Here is a 16,655-nt window from a genome sequence, read left to right on the forward strand (position 1 = left end):
TTATGGAGTGATCCAACCCTGTCTTCCACTCCCGGCTTCATGCAGCCGAGGCTTAGGGACACTCAGACCACAGGGTTGTTTGTGTCCTGACCATCTTGGCTAACAGCCATTGATGGACCTATCCTTCATGAACTTATCATGTTCTTTTTCAAAGTCAGTTATATTTTTGACCTTCACAACATCCCACGGCAATGAGTTCCACAGGTTACTTTCGTGTTGTGTGAAAAAGTACTTCCTCTTGTTTGTACTAAACCTGCAGCCTATTAATTTAATCAGGTGACCCCTGGTTTTTGTATTGTGTGAAAGGGTAAACACTATTCATAGGTAAAGTAACATAAAAGGTAAGTACTATCCATACTGTTCATCATTTTATAGCTCTCTATCATATCTTCTTTTGTCTTCTCTTTTCTAAGGTGAACTGCCCTAACCTTTTTCGTATCTCCTCTTATGCAAGCCATTTCACATGCTTAATTATCTTTGTTGTCCTTCTCGGAACCTTTTCCAGTTCCACTATATATTTTTTTCTTTTGAGAAGGGGCCACCAGAACTACGCACACTCAAGATGTGGGCACATCAGGGATTTATATAGTGGCATTATTATATTTTCTCTCTTATTTTCTACTCCTTTCCTAGTACTTCCTAACATACTTTAGCCTTTCTGACTGTTGCTGTGCAATGAGCGGCAGTTTTCAGAGAACTGTGCACAATGACTCCAAGATCGCTTTCTTAGGTGGTAACAGCTAATTTAGAACCCATCATTCTGTATATAGGTGTGATTATTTTTTCCAATGTGGATTACTTTGCACTTATCAACATTGAGTTCTATCTGCCATTTTGTCACCCAGTCACCCAGCTTTCTGAGATCCCTCTACCTCCTTGCAGTCTACTTTGGACTTAACTATCTTGGATAATTTTGAATCATCTGCAAACTTTGCCACTTCACTGTTCACCCCCTTTTCCAGATCGTTAATGAATATGTTGAACAACACATGTCCCAGTACAGATCCTTGGGGGACTCCACTGTTCACCTCTTTCCATTGTGAAAACTGGCCATTTAGTTCTATACTTTGTTTCCTATCTTTCAACCAGTTACGATCCATGAGAGGACCTTCCATCTTACCCCAAGGCTACTTCGTTTACGTAAGAGCCTTTGGAATGGGACCTTGTCAAAGTCTTTCTGAAAATCCAAGTATGTTATATCTACATGCTTGCTGACTCCCTCAAAGAATTCTAACAGATTGGTGAGGCATGATTTCCTTTTACAAAAGCCAACAAATCGTGTTTATCTATGTGTCTGAAAATTCTGTTCTTTACTACTGTTTCAACCAATTGGTCCAATACTAAAGTTAGGCTCACCAGCCTGTAGCTGCCAGTAGCTCCTCTGGAACCCTTTTTAAAAATCAGTGTTACATTAGCTACCTTCCTGTCATCTGGTACAGAGGCCGATTTCAGTGATAGGTTAAATACCACAGCTAGTAGTTTTGTAATTTCATATTTGAGTTCCTTCAGAATTCTTGGGTGAATTCCAGCTGGTCCTGATAACTTATTACTGTTTAGGTTTCAGAGTAACAGCCGTGTTAGTCTGTATTCGCAAAAAGAAAAGGAGTACTTGTGGCACCTTAGAGACTAACCAATTTATTTGAGCTGTAGCTCACGAAAGCTCATGCTCAAATAAATTGGTTAGTCTCTAAAGTGCCACAAGTCCTCCTTTTCTTATTACTGTTTAATTTACCATTTGTTCTAAAACCTCTTCCACTGACACATCAATGTGGGACAGTTCAGATTTGTCGTCCAAATCTGAATAGCTCTGATGTAACATCCTCTGCAGTGAAGACTGATGCAAAGAATTCATTTCGCTTCTCTGCAGTGGTCTTGTCTTTGGTGTTTTCCTTTAACACATTTGTCATCTAGTAACCCCACTACAATGTGATCCACTGCTCCTGATGTACTTTAAAATTTTTACTCTGAGTTTTTGCATCTCCAGCAAGTGTTTCTCAAATTCTGTATTGGCCTGCCTTATTACTTGTCTACATTTTACTTGCCAGAGTTTATGCTCCTTCCTATTTTCCTCATGAGGACTGACTTCCAAATTTTAAAGGATGCCTTCTTGTCTCTAACAGCCTCCAGACTCTGCTGTTTAGCCATGGTGGCATTATTTTGGTCCTCCTACTGTGGTTTTTTATTTGATATTGTTTGCTTGCACCCAGTTTACCAAGCGATCCAGATTGCTTTGCACCAGTGACTTGTCCCCTTCATTATTTACCACTCCCCCAATTTTTGTGTTATCTGCAAACTTTACCAGTGGTGATGGGCAGCCAGGCAAATAGGTGTACCACATTACTCAATACCAGCCCCAGTTCTTTTCATTCGCCATTCCAATCCGCATCCTATAATAACCCTAACACCCTTTCCAGCCTGCCTCTCTAAGGCAACAAGAGCTATTTGCCACATGCCCAAACCAGCCATGTCACGGAAACCATCTCCACCCAGAACCAACTGAAGCATCAGTGGCATGTCTCTAATCCCAACATCCCAAACAGTCTCCTCGTCCTAATATTAACCTAACCATTGTGACATCAGCACTTCCCAGCCGCTTTCCCTCAGTGCAACTCAATCTGTTATCAAACACTAGCCACCCACAGTGACTTCAGAGGAATTGTTGCATTGGATCAGCCCTATGGTCCACCTAACCCAGTCTCCCATCTTCGATAGTGCTAAATATCAGCTGCTTCAGGAGAATGTACAAGAAACAACATACCCAACAATTTTGGAATAATCAGCTCATAGAGGACTTTTCCTCCTCGTTAGTAAGCATTTGGCTTATTCTCTGAAGCATGAAGGTTTTATCGCTTTCATCCTATCTAAAGTAATACCTAATCCTTTCTAAACTCTTGATCTAAATGATAACTTCTGGCTTTGATTTCAACAAGTTCATTATGTTTTACGTAAAAAGTATTTTGTTCTATCAGTTTTGAACACATGGCATTTCAGTTTCTTTGAGCATCTGCAGGCTGGTCTACGCTACAAATGCTTTGCCAATATCGCTATATTGGTATGGCCTTGCTGGCAGAGCCCCCTGCTGGAGTCACCGGTTAAGCTGACCCGAGAAGGAACTCTGACAGCTTAGCCAAACCACTGCCCCATATGACACTAGTTAAGTTGACAGAAGTACTCTTCTGTCGGCATAGCTGCATCAGTGTGATGGATTTTCCCAGCACAGCAAAGTCAGCTAGGAGGTGTGATTTCTTTCACATTTCTTGTCGACACAGCTATGCCAGCAAATCTTTATAGCACAGACTAAGCCTTTGTGTTATTGTATTATTAGAGAGCAAATAGGAGTACCCAGTTTAGCCCTAACTTTTACAGTCTCCTCTCATACCGAAGTCCTTCTATGCTCCTGGACATTTTCACCACTGGACCCTTTCTATTTCTGCTCTCTCTCTCTCGTTTGAGATGGGATGACCAGAACTGAATACGACATTCCAAGCTGTATCTTCCACTTATATAATGATATTACAACAATTTCAGTAATATCTTCTGTTCCTTTCTTTATACAACCTAACATGTTGTTTGCTTTTTGACTGTCCCTATGCACCAAGCAGATGTTTCCCCTGAGCTGCTCACGACGATACCAGGTCTTTAGTCCTAAGTGATCACACTGAAGTTATAACTCAGTAATCTGAATGAGTAGTTTAAATGGTTCCTTCTGATGTTCAACACCTTGCATTTGTCAAAAGTAAATTCCACCTGCCATTCATCTGTCTTGGTTAAATCCCACCATCCACTCTAGTCTTGACTGGCTTAAATAATTTTGTGCCATTTGCAAATTGACACCTCACTATTCACAGCCTTTCTCAAGATGTTAATATATTAAACAAATGCAACACTAGATCTAGCAGAGAACCCTGGGGAATCCCCACTATTCACATATTGCCATTTTCTGTCTCTTAGCCAGTTTCTGATCTAGGGCAGAACTTTGCTTCGTACCCAAGACCACACAGTACCCTTACCAGCCCCTCTTGAGGGACTTTGTCAAAGGCTTCTTTGGAAAATGCATATAAATTACATCTACCAGTTCTCCTCAAAGGTGCCCAGACACCACACTGATGGTCTTGTTATCAGAACCTCAATAGAACAACATTCATCCACTCTTTTGTTGACACACTCGAAGGATTTCAATGTGGTTGGAGAGATTGTTTTCCTATAAAGATCTGTGACAATTTGTTCATATCGTATCACGTTCTGTAATGCCTATCCCATTCTCCTGCACCGATCAATACCTTATACAAGCATAGGCACATAGGAGTAAGCAGAGATCATATCCTCAAAGCACCATCAAGCCTATCCCCTTCTCTATACAGCCAAACACCTCACATAGAAACTCAGCTCCAGGTGCAGCTTTGTATTCAAACACCAAACCAAGTTCTAGGACCCCTTCTGTTCCGAATGTCTCCCAGTCACGCATAGCCCAGGCCAAGCATGGCTGTGTAACAACAGAGACCCCGTTCTCTTAACTATTTCCACGCTGAGTGCTGTAACTCTTTACATTTTATCTAGGGGTTGTCTCAAATGCAGCAAACCACATACCACCTCCAGACCTCCAGTCCCAGAACACTCCAGCCCTATCTCAACTATGGCATTTCTAACACACCTGTCCCTGTTTTATCTCACGCACACACATAGCGTCCCCTCTGTCCTTCTCCAGCAGAGAACCAGAGCTCTCCATCATAGAATCATAGAATATCAGGGTTGGAAGGGACCTCAGGAGGTCATCTAGTCCAACCCCCTGCTCAAAGCAGGACCAATCCCCAATTAAATCATCCCAGCCAGGGCTTTGTCAAGCCTGACCTTAAAAACTTCTAAGGAAGGAGATTCCACCACCTCCCTAGGTAACGCATTCCAGTGTTTCACCACCCTCCAAGTGAAAAAGCTTTTCCTAATATCCAACCTAAACCTCCCCCACTGCAACTTGAGACCATTACTCCTTGTCCTGTCCTCTTCTACCACTGAGAATAGTCTAGAACCATCCTCTTTGGAACCACCTCTCAGGTAGTTGAAAGCAGCTATCAAATCCCCCCTCATTCTTCTCTTCTGTAGACTAAACAATCCCAGTTCCCTCAGCCTCTCCTCATAAGTCATGTGTTCCAGACCCCTAATCATTTTTGTTGCCCTTCGCTGGACTCTCTCCAGTTTATCCACATCCTTCTTGTAGTGTGGGGCCCAAAACTGGACACAGTACTCCAGATGAGACCTCACCAATGTCGAATAGAGGGCAACGATCACATCCCTCGATCTGCTGGCTATGCCCCTACTTATACAGCCCAAAATGCCATTGGCCTTCTTGGCAACAAGGGCACACTGTTGACTCATATCCAGCTTCTCGTCCACTGTCACCCCTAGGTCCTTTTCCGCAGAACTGCTGCCTAGCCATTCGGTCCCTAGTCTGTAGCGGTGCATTGGATTCTTCCGTCCTAAGTGCAGGACCCTGCACTTATCCTTGTTGAACCTCATCAGATTTCTTTTGGCCCAATCCTCCAATTTGTCTAGGTCCCTCTGTATCCTATCCCTACCTGCCACCGTATCTACTACTCCTCCTAGTTTAGTATCATCCGCAAATTTGCTGAAAGTTCAATCCACACCATCCTCCAGATCATTTATGAAGATATTGAACAAAACCGGCCCCAGGACCGACCCTTGGGGCACTCCACTTGATACCGGCTGCCAACTAGACATGGAGCCATTGATCACTACCCGTTGAGCCTGACAATCTAGCCAACTTTCTACCCACCTTATAGTGCATTCATCCAGCCCATACTTCTTTAACTTGCTGACAAAAATACTGTGGGGGACCGTGTCAAAAGCTTTGCTAAAGTCAAGAAACAATACATCCACTGCTTTCCCTTCATCCACAGAACCAGTAATCTCATCATAGAAGGCGATTAGATTAGTCAGGCATGACCTTCCCTTGGTGAATCCATGCTGACTGTTCCTGATCACTTTCCTCTCGTGTAAGTGTTTCAGGATAGATTCCTTGAGACCTGCTCCATGATTTTTCCGGGGACTGAGGTGAGGCTGACTGGCCTGTGGTTCCCAGGATCCTCCTTCTTCCCTTTTTTAAAGATGGGCACTACATCAGCCTTTTTCCAGTCATCCGGGACTTCTCCCGTTCGCCACGAGTTTTCAAAGATAATGGCCAATGGCTCTGCAATCACAGCCGCCAATTCCTTTAGCACTCTCAGATGCAACACATCCAGCCCCATGGACTCTCCATCCCTACCCAGTGCTCAGGCTCCAGCTCCCAGGATGCCCGACACAATTCCCCAACGTGGGTCACTAGGGTAAAAAGGCTCTTCTCGGACCCCTACTTCTCTGCCGCCAAAAGTACTTTTATTCCTAATCTCAGGCACCAACCTCATATTCATCACCAATCTCAGCCTTTTGCCTAAAGAACCCACTCCTGGACGGTCAGTATAGAATGTGGATTGACTGAAGGAAGCTCCCTTCCCATGATCTACTGTAACACAAAGAAAGGAGATACCAGTCCCATTTTCTGCCGTCTCTCACCGATGAGGTAGTCTGGCACTTACCTGTGAGAGGTGAAGTTGTCATATGAACCCACAGTGTAATGTCGGAAGAGACGCTTTGTCCTGTCCTCTCTCGTTTCTGTAAGAAAAAAGCAGAGATTTCTCATGCTGCTGAAAGATGGGATAAGAACCATCTTCCTGAAAGTATGTGACTGCATGAGCAGGCATGCACATGCTCCTCTACCTGCTCCCTCCAGGTACAGACACCCATTTCTGCATACATACCCCTCTTCATCTCCGTATGTACCCACACAGACTCATTTACAGAGATTTTGCACGCATACTCCTCTGTCCCAGAAGGTGTCCATACATAGACACGTCTTCACTTCTCAGAGTGTCTCTGAATAAAGATCATAGAATCATAGAATATCAGGGTTGGAAGGGACCCCAGAAGGTCATCTAGTCCAACCCCCTGCTCGAAGCAGGACCAATTCCCAGTTAAATCATCCCAGCCAGGGCTTTGTCAAGCCTGACCTTAAAAACCTCTAAGGAAGGAGATTCTACCACCTCCCTAGGTAACGCATTCCAGTGTTTCACCACCCTCTTAGTGAAAAAAGATCCACAAGCACGTAACAGAAAAGAGTTTTCTACAAGGACTTTTCAATATGGCTTCCAACCCACTGGTTGACAAGCACCAAAGGTTTGTCCCAAAACTTAACGAATGTTCAGAAACCCACACGGAATAAGGTACAGGCGAGACACACTCTCATATGTCGCTGATCCAGCTCCCATTGTTGTCACTGGAGTTGGACCTGGCCCTTAGGTCTGGATTTTAAGTTCAAACACATTTGGTGGGTGCAGAAACTGTTGCAATAAAACACCCGCAGCTTGGGCTGAGGGCTATAAAATTGCAGTGCAGACATCCAGGCTTGGGCTGGAGCCTAGTCTCTGGGGCTGTCTCCCTCGTGGAATCCCAGAACCCAGGCTCCAGTGCAAGCCCAAGCATCTACACTGCAATTTCACAGACCTGCAGCCCGAGCCCTGTGACCCTAAGTCAGCTGACATGGGTCAGCTGCAAGCGTTTTTTTGCAGCGCGGACATGCCCATAGATTCCAAGGTCAGCAGGGACCACTGTGATCATCTGGTCTGACCCCCTGCACAGCACAGGCCAGAGGCCTGCCCCACAATAATTCCTAGAGCAGAGCTTTTAGAAAAAACATCCAGTCTGGATTTAAAAATTGTCAGGGATTTTAAAATTCTCTGTGATCCTGGGTGAATTGTTCCAATGGTTAATTACTCTCACTACCAACAATTTACATCTTATTTCCAGTCTGAATCTGTCTAGCTTCAGCTTCCAGTCACTGGACTGTGTTACACCTTCGTCTGCTAAACTGAAGAGCCCATTATTATCTGTTCCCCATGTTCCACCAGTGGGAGATGAACGGCCAAGAGAAGTGAATGCAGTAGAATCATAGACGTGAATACAGTACATGCAGGGGGATGAGGCAACGGGCCAGGGCAGCTCAGAATGCAAAGACAATGAATGAAAGCAACACAAGTGTTGGGTTTGTCTACAATTAAAACACTTCAGCAGCACAGCTGCACCCGAGCGCTTCAGCGTAGCCACTCACTCCAGCCGCGAGGGACGTACTCCTGTTGCTGTAGTTAACCCGCCTCCCCAAGCGACGGTAGCTAGAAGAATGCGTCTGTCAGTCTAGCATTGGATACACTGGGGATTAGGTTGGCATGACTATGTCTCTTGGAGGACAGACTTTTCACACCCTTGAGAGACGTTGCTATGCCGATGTAAGTCTTCAGGGAAGACCAGCCCCAACAAAGCAGATAGAAAATAATAATGACAATGGTGGTGTTATTCTAGCAATCTACGGGGTACTCTGGGCTGGACTGCTGCACCTGGTTTTGATCACAGCACCTCAAAGAAGACCTAACAGAAACAGAGGGAGCAAAGGAAATGATTAGAGAGCTGAAGAAACTTTCCTACTGGTGAGCTGGAAAAGATATGAACTGTGTTAAGATGTGACACGACAGAGAAATACAAAATGAGAGAGAGAAGGTAAATCAGCCGCTTCTATTCACCCTCTCTCCTAATACAGTAACTGGAACTCCAATGAAATGCTAAAAAGCAACAATTTAAAACTATAGAAGTAAACACTATTTTTATTTATATGACCCATGATTAATCTGCGGGACTCGCTGACGTAAGATGCAATTGAGGCCAAGACGTTAATAGGATTCAAAAATGGATTGATGGTTACACAGAATGAAATCTTCTATGGTTATTTGAGACATGGAGTCTTTAAAGAACAGATATAAACCCTCCTGCTTCGGGGCATAAGCCAACAACCTACTGATGGGGTCCAGAAGAAGCTTCTCCGTGAACAGGTTATTCAATAAATTGCCCATTATGGAGTTTCTTGCCCCTCCCTCTGAAGCAACTGCTTCTGGTCACTCTCAGAAACCAGATACCTCATTAAAGGAGCACTGGTCTGATCTAACCTGGCAGCTTCCCTGTTCTGTAGCATGCGTGGAGGGGCAGAGTGAGGGAGAGGAACACAACAGATGGGAAGGGAGGATAAATTGAAGGACAAACCCTGTGCACTGCTCTGTCCCTCTGGCCGAGTTGCCTCCAGCCTAACTCCCTGCATTCCTCATGTCTTCCTTGTGTCCTGCCCCATAACAGTTCCTCCACGGAACATGGGCCCTCTGACACGGTCTCCCACAGTATTCTTGCCAGCAAGTTAAAGAAGTATGGGCTGGATGAATGGACGATAAGGTGGACAGAAAGCTGGCTAGATCGTTGGGCTCAAAGGGTAGTGATCAATGGCTCCATGTCTAGTTGGCAGCCAGTATCAAGTGGAGTGCCCCAACGGTCGGTCCTCGGGCCAGTTTTGTTCAATATCTTCATAAATGATCTGGAGGATGGTGTGGATTGAACCCTCAGCAAGTTTGCAGATGACACTAAACTGGGAGGAGAGGTAGATACGCTGGAGGGTAGGGATAGGATACAGAGGGACCTAGACAAATTGGAGGATTGGACCAAAAGAAATCTGATGAGGTTCAACAAGGACAAGTGCAGAGTCCTGCACTTAGGACGGAAGAATCCAATGCACCGCTACAAACTAGGGACCGAGTGGCTCAGCAGCAGTTCTGCAGAAAAGGACCTAGGAGTCACAGTGGACGAGAAGTGGGATATGAGTCAACAGTGTGCCCTTGTTGCCAAGAAGGCCAGTGGCATTTTGGGATGTATAAGTAGGGGCATTGCCAGCAGATTGAGGGATGTGATTGTTCTCCTCTATTCAACATTTGTGAGGCCTCATCTGGAGTACTGTGTCCAGTTTTGGGCCCCACACTGCAAGAAGGATGTGGAAAAATTGGAAAAAGTCCAGCGGAGGGCAACAAAAATTATTAGGGGACTGGAACACATGATTTATGAGGAGAGGCAGAGGGAAGTGGGATTGTGTAGTCTGCGGAAGAGAAGAATGAGGGGGGATTTGATAGCTGCTTTCAACTACATGAAGGGGGGTTCCAAAGAGGATGGATCTAGACTGTTCTCAGTGGTAGCAGATGAAAGAACGAGGAGTAATGGTCTCAGGTTGCAGTGGGGGAGGTTTAGGTTGGATATTAGGAAAAACTTTTTCACTTAGGAGGGTAGTGAAGCACTGGAATGCGTTACCTAGGGGATGGTGGAATCTCCTTCCTTACAGGTTTTTAAGGTCAGGCTTGACAAAGCCCTGGCTGGGATGATTTACTTGGGGATTGGTCCTGTTTTGAGCAGGGGGTTGGACTAGATGACCTCCTGAGGTCCCTTCCAACCCTGATATTCTATGATTCTATGATCCGACTCCAGTTCCACCAATCACTATACATCTTCCCTACTTTTGAACATTTTGACAGTTATTAAAAACAAATAGCTGATGCCCTGACCCTCACCCCGTGTCTCTTCAGCCAGAGGTTGCTAGCACATACCTGAGCTGGCATCTTGACTGTAACACAGACTCAGTTGTTTACACAGTCTTTGAGATAAACTGGTCTCCTCACCAGGTGATCACACCAGAAGTGACCTATCTCCGTCTCCCTGTCACCTGTCTCTCTGTGGAGTGTCCCTCCTCTCTGCGGGGCTGCCTCTGGGTGGTTCTCTGTTTCTCCACCCAGTGACAATCCCTGTATTTCTGTCAGCTCTCTCTGGGGACTGTGTCTGCTGGCTCCTAAGCGTCTCCTGTTCCTTCAGTTCACGTGTCCCTCTTACGTAGTCACTTTGTATGACTGGGGTCCCATTGCACCCCTCACAACACCTTTAGTCCACTCCTGCTGGTGTCTCTCTAATGGCTGGATCTTCACAGTTTCCAAGGCTGGTAGGTCCTTGGCTGACCTGACATACTCTAGTTCCTGCTTTCTCTGATTGTTGGCCAGCTCCTCTGGGCGGCATCTTCATCCTTCTGGCTGCAACAGGTCTCCTCTCCTTGGTACCAGGGTTTTGGTCCTCCCCCCCCGCCTGTGCTGGCCTGTTTTGATATCCCTGTGGGCCAAAAATGCTAACAAGCGATCTGATCCAGAACAAACAGCCTCTTGGTTATTTTCACAGCTGATTCCACCTTACTATTACTCTGTGGGTGTGCTGGGAAGGAGGTGTTGTGGTCAAACTCCCATTTGTGTGCAAAGTACTTGAATTCTTCCAAGGTAGATTGGGGTTTGTTGACTGTTGTCAGTGAATACAGTGTCTGGAATGCCACATCTCATAAAGACAGCCTTCAGTCATTCCTAGATTCCCAGGCCAGAAGGGACTATTGTGATCATCTATTGTGACCTCCTGTGTAACACTGGCCAGAGAACTGCCCCCCAAATAATTCCCAGGGCCATTTTTTTTAGACAAACATCCAATCTGGATTTAAGAACTGTTAGTGATGGAGAATCCACCACAGCCCTTGGTAAATTGTGCCAGTGGTTAATTACTCTGTTAAAAAATTGTGCTTTATTTCCAGTCTGAATTTCTCTAGCTTCAACTTCCAGCCATTGACAAATTTCAGAGTAGCAGCCATGTTAGTCTGTATCCACAAAAAGAACAGAAGTACTTGTGGTCTCTAAGGTGCCACAAGTACTCCTGTTCTTTTTCCAGCCATTGGATTGTTTTGTAGGTTTCTCGGCTAGATTGAAGTGCTTATTATTAAATATTTGTTCCTCATGTATGTATTTGTAAATTGCAATCAAGTCACCTTTTAACCTTCTCTTTGTTAAGCTATACAGATAGAGCGCCTTGAATCTATCGCTATATGGCATGTTTTCTAACGCTTCAATCATTCTCATGGATCTCTGAACTCTCACCAATTTATCAACACCCATCTTGAACTGTGGACTAGACACAGGATTCCAGCAGCAGTCACGCCAGTGCCAAATACAGATGAAAAATAACCTCTCTACTTTCTCCTTGAGATCCCCCTGTTTATGCACCCAAGAGTGGCATTACCCCCTTTGGCCACAGCATGGCACTGGGAGCTCATGATCACTGATTATCCACCAGGACACCCGCCCCCCCAAATCATTTTCAGAGTTACTGCTTCCAGAACAGAGCCCTCCATTGTGTAAATATGGCCTTTGGTCTTCGTTCCCAGACGTACACTTTACATTTTGTGTGCCAATCAGTGGCCTGCTTCTTGTATCATGCAGGGCAGCAACCTCCCAAAAATTTGAAAAGTAGTCCAGTGTAATCAAGTACTGCTTTTTCTTGGAGGTAAGTAAGTCCACTACCACCTTTTCCTCTGGCCAGGTGGGCAGCTTCTGTGGTAACAGACTCTGCTTCTGCTGGCAGTTATCACCCAAGAGGCAGGTGTCACTCCCCGCAAAGTTGGGTATTCATTCCCAGACAGTAAACTCACTCTCAAGCCCATCTAGGGTAGCTGTCAATGCCTAGGTGTGAAGTGTGTATTTTTTGCATGACATCCTTAGGTAAAGAGGTGGGACAGCAGATTTCTGTCCTCGAAATATCCTTCCATCCTACACACTCAACCCATCTTTCATTTGAACGTATGATTCTACTCCTACAGTACCTGGATTTTGTCTTCTGGCCACCTGCTAGTATCGTTCTCTTGACTGGCTGTAGTTGGGTGCCCTTTTCCCTAGCCTCTTTGGTTTCCATCAGTTTCACTGTTGAAACTGGAGATTGATCCAGTAACACACTATGTCCTGATCCCCTTTCCCCAACTCACTGATGCTGGATGTATATGCCCTGCTCGGGCTGCCAGCTAACTCCAGTAATCATCCTGGACGAGATCCGAGCTCTACTTGGTAGCGCTGGACGTGCAGCCACATGCGCTGCGATCTCTTTGGAGCACTCAGAAGGGGCTTTGCCACGATCATCTCTAGCGATCTGTGATCTGATTGCACTATTCCTGGGCAGCCATAGGGGCACTGATGGAATTGCTCCACTCCAAATTCCACAGCCAGAAGGTCTCTCTCTATTTGGGCATACCCTTGTTCTTTCTCTGACAGGATTCAACTGGCTGAGTAACTGGCTTCTCCTACAAAAGAGCTATCCTCAATCCATTTTCCAATTTATCGAACTGGAGTATCAGTCGCTCTCCTGGCTAGTAGCACACTGTTGAGTTTTTTTCTGGGTTGAATTTATGTTTTTATCCCTGCACAGCTGCAAAAAAGCGTGTAAGTTCTGTGTCGTGTCTTGTTCTATCATGACTCCCTTCACCCACGACAAGGATATTACCTGCAATTACTTTCACCCCAGCCAAGTCTTCCAGCGCTTGGCTGAGCCTTCTCTGGAATTGCTCTGGTGCTGGTCTTATACCTATTGCCATACACAGCCATCTGTAGCAATCAAACGGTGCTGCGAAGGCTGTCAGCATGCTGGACTCTTTATTCAGGCTTATGTACCAAAACCCATTTCCTGACATCATACGCTGTAAAGATTCTGGCTTTGGCCAGATGTCATCAATGATGGGCAGTGGACAGTGGTATCTTCTCAAAGCCTGGTTCACTGGTATTGGGCCTGTGCAGATACATAATTGCCGAATGGCTCCTTTACACCATCATGCTGCTTACCCAGGCCACAGTGGCCTCTGCAGGTGCTATGATATCCCTGCTCTGTAGACGTTCATGCTCCAGGCATGCAGGATTACACCGTGCCACTGGAATGTTCCTTCATGGTGAACACAGGTTCCACTGTGGGGCCTACTTCCAGGCGCAGCTTCCCTTACAGGCACCCACTGCCTTTGAAAACATCCCCACGGGCTTTTAAAATTGTCTCCATTGTCCATGGGAGTCCCCCTTTTGCTTCGTCCACTGCAGTTATTAAGTTCTGATGCTGCACCCTGATCAGACCCATGGCTTGTATGGCAGTATTCCCCAAAAGGGGAACGCGGTGCTTACCATCCACCACCACAAACTTCAGCAGGACCGTCTGGCATTTTTCAGGCTAGTTACTCTGAGGTCTCATTCTCCTATGGGCTGCATTATGCTCTTATTGTACATTATTAGATTGGAACTTTTGTTTTCCATGGAGATGATCGAGTCCAGTTCACCTCAAGGAATCACATTGCAGAAGGCTCTTCTATGCAGTGAAATTGCCTTGGCCGTTTCCCTACTATGCATGGAGGTTGGTATCATCCCGTGCTGGTTCCTGTTCCGACGGCCTGAACATAATATGCTCTTGGACTTGAGAGAGTCATGATGTCGTCACCGCGGGCTGATGTGCAACTCCACTTGCACACGTCTGACTGAATCATTTTGAGAACTTCCCCTGCTCTGGCACATGCGGCTAACACGGTTCAACTTGCCACAGTCCCTGCCATGCCGGCCTAGTACAGGGCCTGTCTCCTTTATCCGCTCAGGCTGTTTCCCACAGTAAATGCATCTCACTATGGGTATGGAACCCTGGCTGCCTGCTCTCCTTTGCTGTTGTCTTCCTGCGTGTACTTCTGGGGGTGTCATGCCTCCCAGGGCCTCCATCCTTCCTCTTGAGGCTCCCTGCTGCACGCCCCATGTCTAGGCACCTGTCTAGTGCGAGACTGACTTCCTGGAGCAGCCGCTCCTGCACATGGTGATTGACCCGAAATGCCTGAATTAGGGAGTCCCCAGAACTGTCTGTAGCAGCCAGTGTGTGTGAGGCAGTAACCCCGGAGTTTATCCTCTCCCCTTCACCTTAGTCTCCAGTGAGATACCTGCGTTGCTCCACAGATCCATTCCGCTTCGGGGAGCAATGGGTCCAGGGCCCCAGGATTGCCGTGAGGCAAGGGAGGAGCTTCAGAGTGGTGCAGAATCTCTGCCTTATTCCCCAATACGGGAAAACAACAGCTTTACTCTCCTGCATGGCCAGGTCTGCGTACAGTTCCACTGGGTCCATTGCTGGCCTAGGTTTGTGTCTGCAAAACCCAGGGCTCCAGGGGACTTGAGACTGCATCCCAGGGCTCCCACTGCCAGCTGCTGCACTCCAGAGAACACACTGCTCAGACACTGCCACCGTGTTTGATTGGAAATGCGCAAAGCTGAACGAAAGTGGGACTTTATTAAACTCTGTGCACTGCTCTGCCCACGTGGTCGTTTGCTTCCAGCCCAGCTCCCGAGTTCCCAGTGTCCCATCAATAACAGTCCCTTCAGGCGACATGCATCCTCGGACTCTATTTCCACTATTGTGACAACAATCCTTTCTGCCTCTAGGGAGAATCTGCTGGCTAAATGCTTTGCCTGAAAAGAGGGGGGGGGGGGCGGGGAGTGAAATCTCACAGCAACATCCCTTTTGTGGTGTGGACACTCAGGGTGATGCTCCTCTGTGCGCCCCACCCCCAGCACACTCTTCCCGATCCTCCAGGCGTGTGATGCTCTGTGCCTGCTGCCTCCTGCATACCAAACCATGCCCCTCCACCTCCTCTGAGGTGTGCTAGCTGCTCCCAGGCGCGATCAGTTGTGATCTGTGGAATACTAGGATCGGTCCCCACTCATCTCCTTCCTGCGCTAGGAGCTGTGGACGGTCCCTTGTCCCAGGAGCCAGAAAGGCCCATTCGGGCACGGAGTGGTGCCGCAGGAGGTGTATTTCCTCTGCCCTCTGGTGCTGACAGTGTAGGGTCTCCCTGTCACCAGCAGAGGGTAATCTCACCCCACAGTTGAGAGACTTTGGCTAAGTCCAAAGCCGCTGCTGCTGTTTAGTCAGACATTTATTTAACCTTTGGACCTTCCAGTTCTTGTCTCAGCAGCTCGGATAATCAGCGAGTCTTGATCAAGCAGATGTTCCAAACAGAGCCTATTATCAGCTAATCTGAGCCCCGGGCTGACAGAAGGGCTCTGTCCGGGAAAGCAGATAGACTTTGCCTCTGAACAGCTCCGCAGGGCCTGCACGCAGGTAACACCTTCTCTGGATTCCCATGTCAACGTGTGCTGGGTCAGCATGGGCTGAGCACAGAATAAGAGGGTCGCAGCCACGCTTCTTGTGCATAAAGAGCACCTGGACGACCCAGGATGAGCCTCAGGAGGGTAGTGAGTGCCTGACAGTCACATTCGCTCCATGCAAGTGGTGAGAACACACCTGTGCAGATCAGGCACTGGTGAACACTGCCCGTACAGTGCAGCGAGCCAGCAGAGTGGGCACTGGTGGGGGGCCCATCCAGGGTGGCCAGCTGGCAGCAAACTAACACATGTATCACACCATACTTACAGACAACAAACACACAGAACATAAAATTATCTCCATATGCAATTTACTGTCCAGCGAGAGAAATGGCGAAAGAACCACCTGTGAAAGAAACTAGTCTTGTTACTCAACATGTTACTGAAAGTGCCCAGATACCACAATGATGGCACAGCATCAGAGCCTAAATAGAACACAGACTAGAGCAGATGTTACAGTAATGTATCATAGGTGGCAACCACAGCAGACACGCATCTCTCTCCGCATCCATCACCCAAGGTATTGATACCGCACCCATCTCTGTAACAGCTGAGCAATATACTGCTACGGCAAGCGTGTAGGGAGGGCACAGCCATGCCCATGGGTAGGCCATCTAGAGGGCAAGTGCCCCAATTCACTCAGTAGGTTGCAGCGTGTGGTCAGAAGTAAGGAGTGGTGTCCCTAGCCTCTGTTTGTCAGAGGGTGGAGATGGAGGGCAGGAGAGA

At 46.8% G+C, this 16,655-nt stretch overlaps 1 protein-coding gene across 2 annotated transcripts in view; it reads right to left on the reverse strand.

Annotated features, from left to right (window-relative positions):
* The window catches only part of SHANK3 (SH3 and multiple ankyrin repeat domains 3), a gene marked incomplete at its 5' end in the record, with an annotated part of 664,505 nt that overhangs the window by 131,729 nt on the left and 516,121 nt on the right, over positions 1-16,655 (reverse strand). For both annotated transcript variants that reach the window (XM_084611263.1, XM_084611264.1), the window contains one exon: positions 6,588-6,663. In XM_084611263.1, the coding sequence (XP_084467389.1) occupies positions 6,588-6,663 (76 nt within the window). The remainder of the gene's footprint in view (positions 1-6,587; positions 6,664-16,655) is intronic.

This window comes from Lepidochelys olivacea, assembly GCF_965140295.1.
Source record: "Lepidochelys olivacea isolate rLepOli2 genome assembly, chromosome: 1".
NCBI lineage: Eukaryota > Metazoa > Chordata > Testudines > Cheloniidae > Lepidochelys > Lepidochelys olivacea.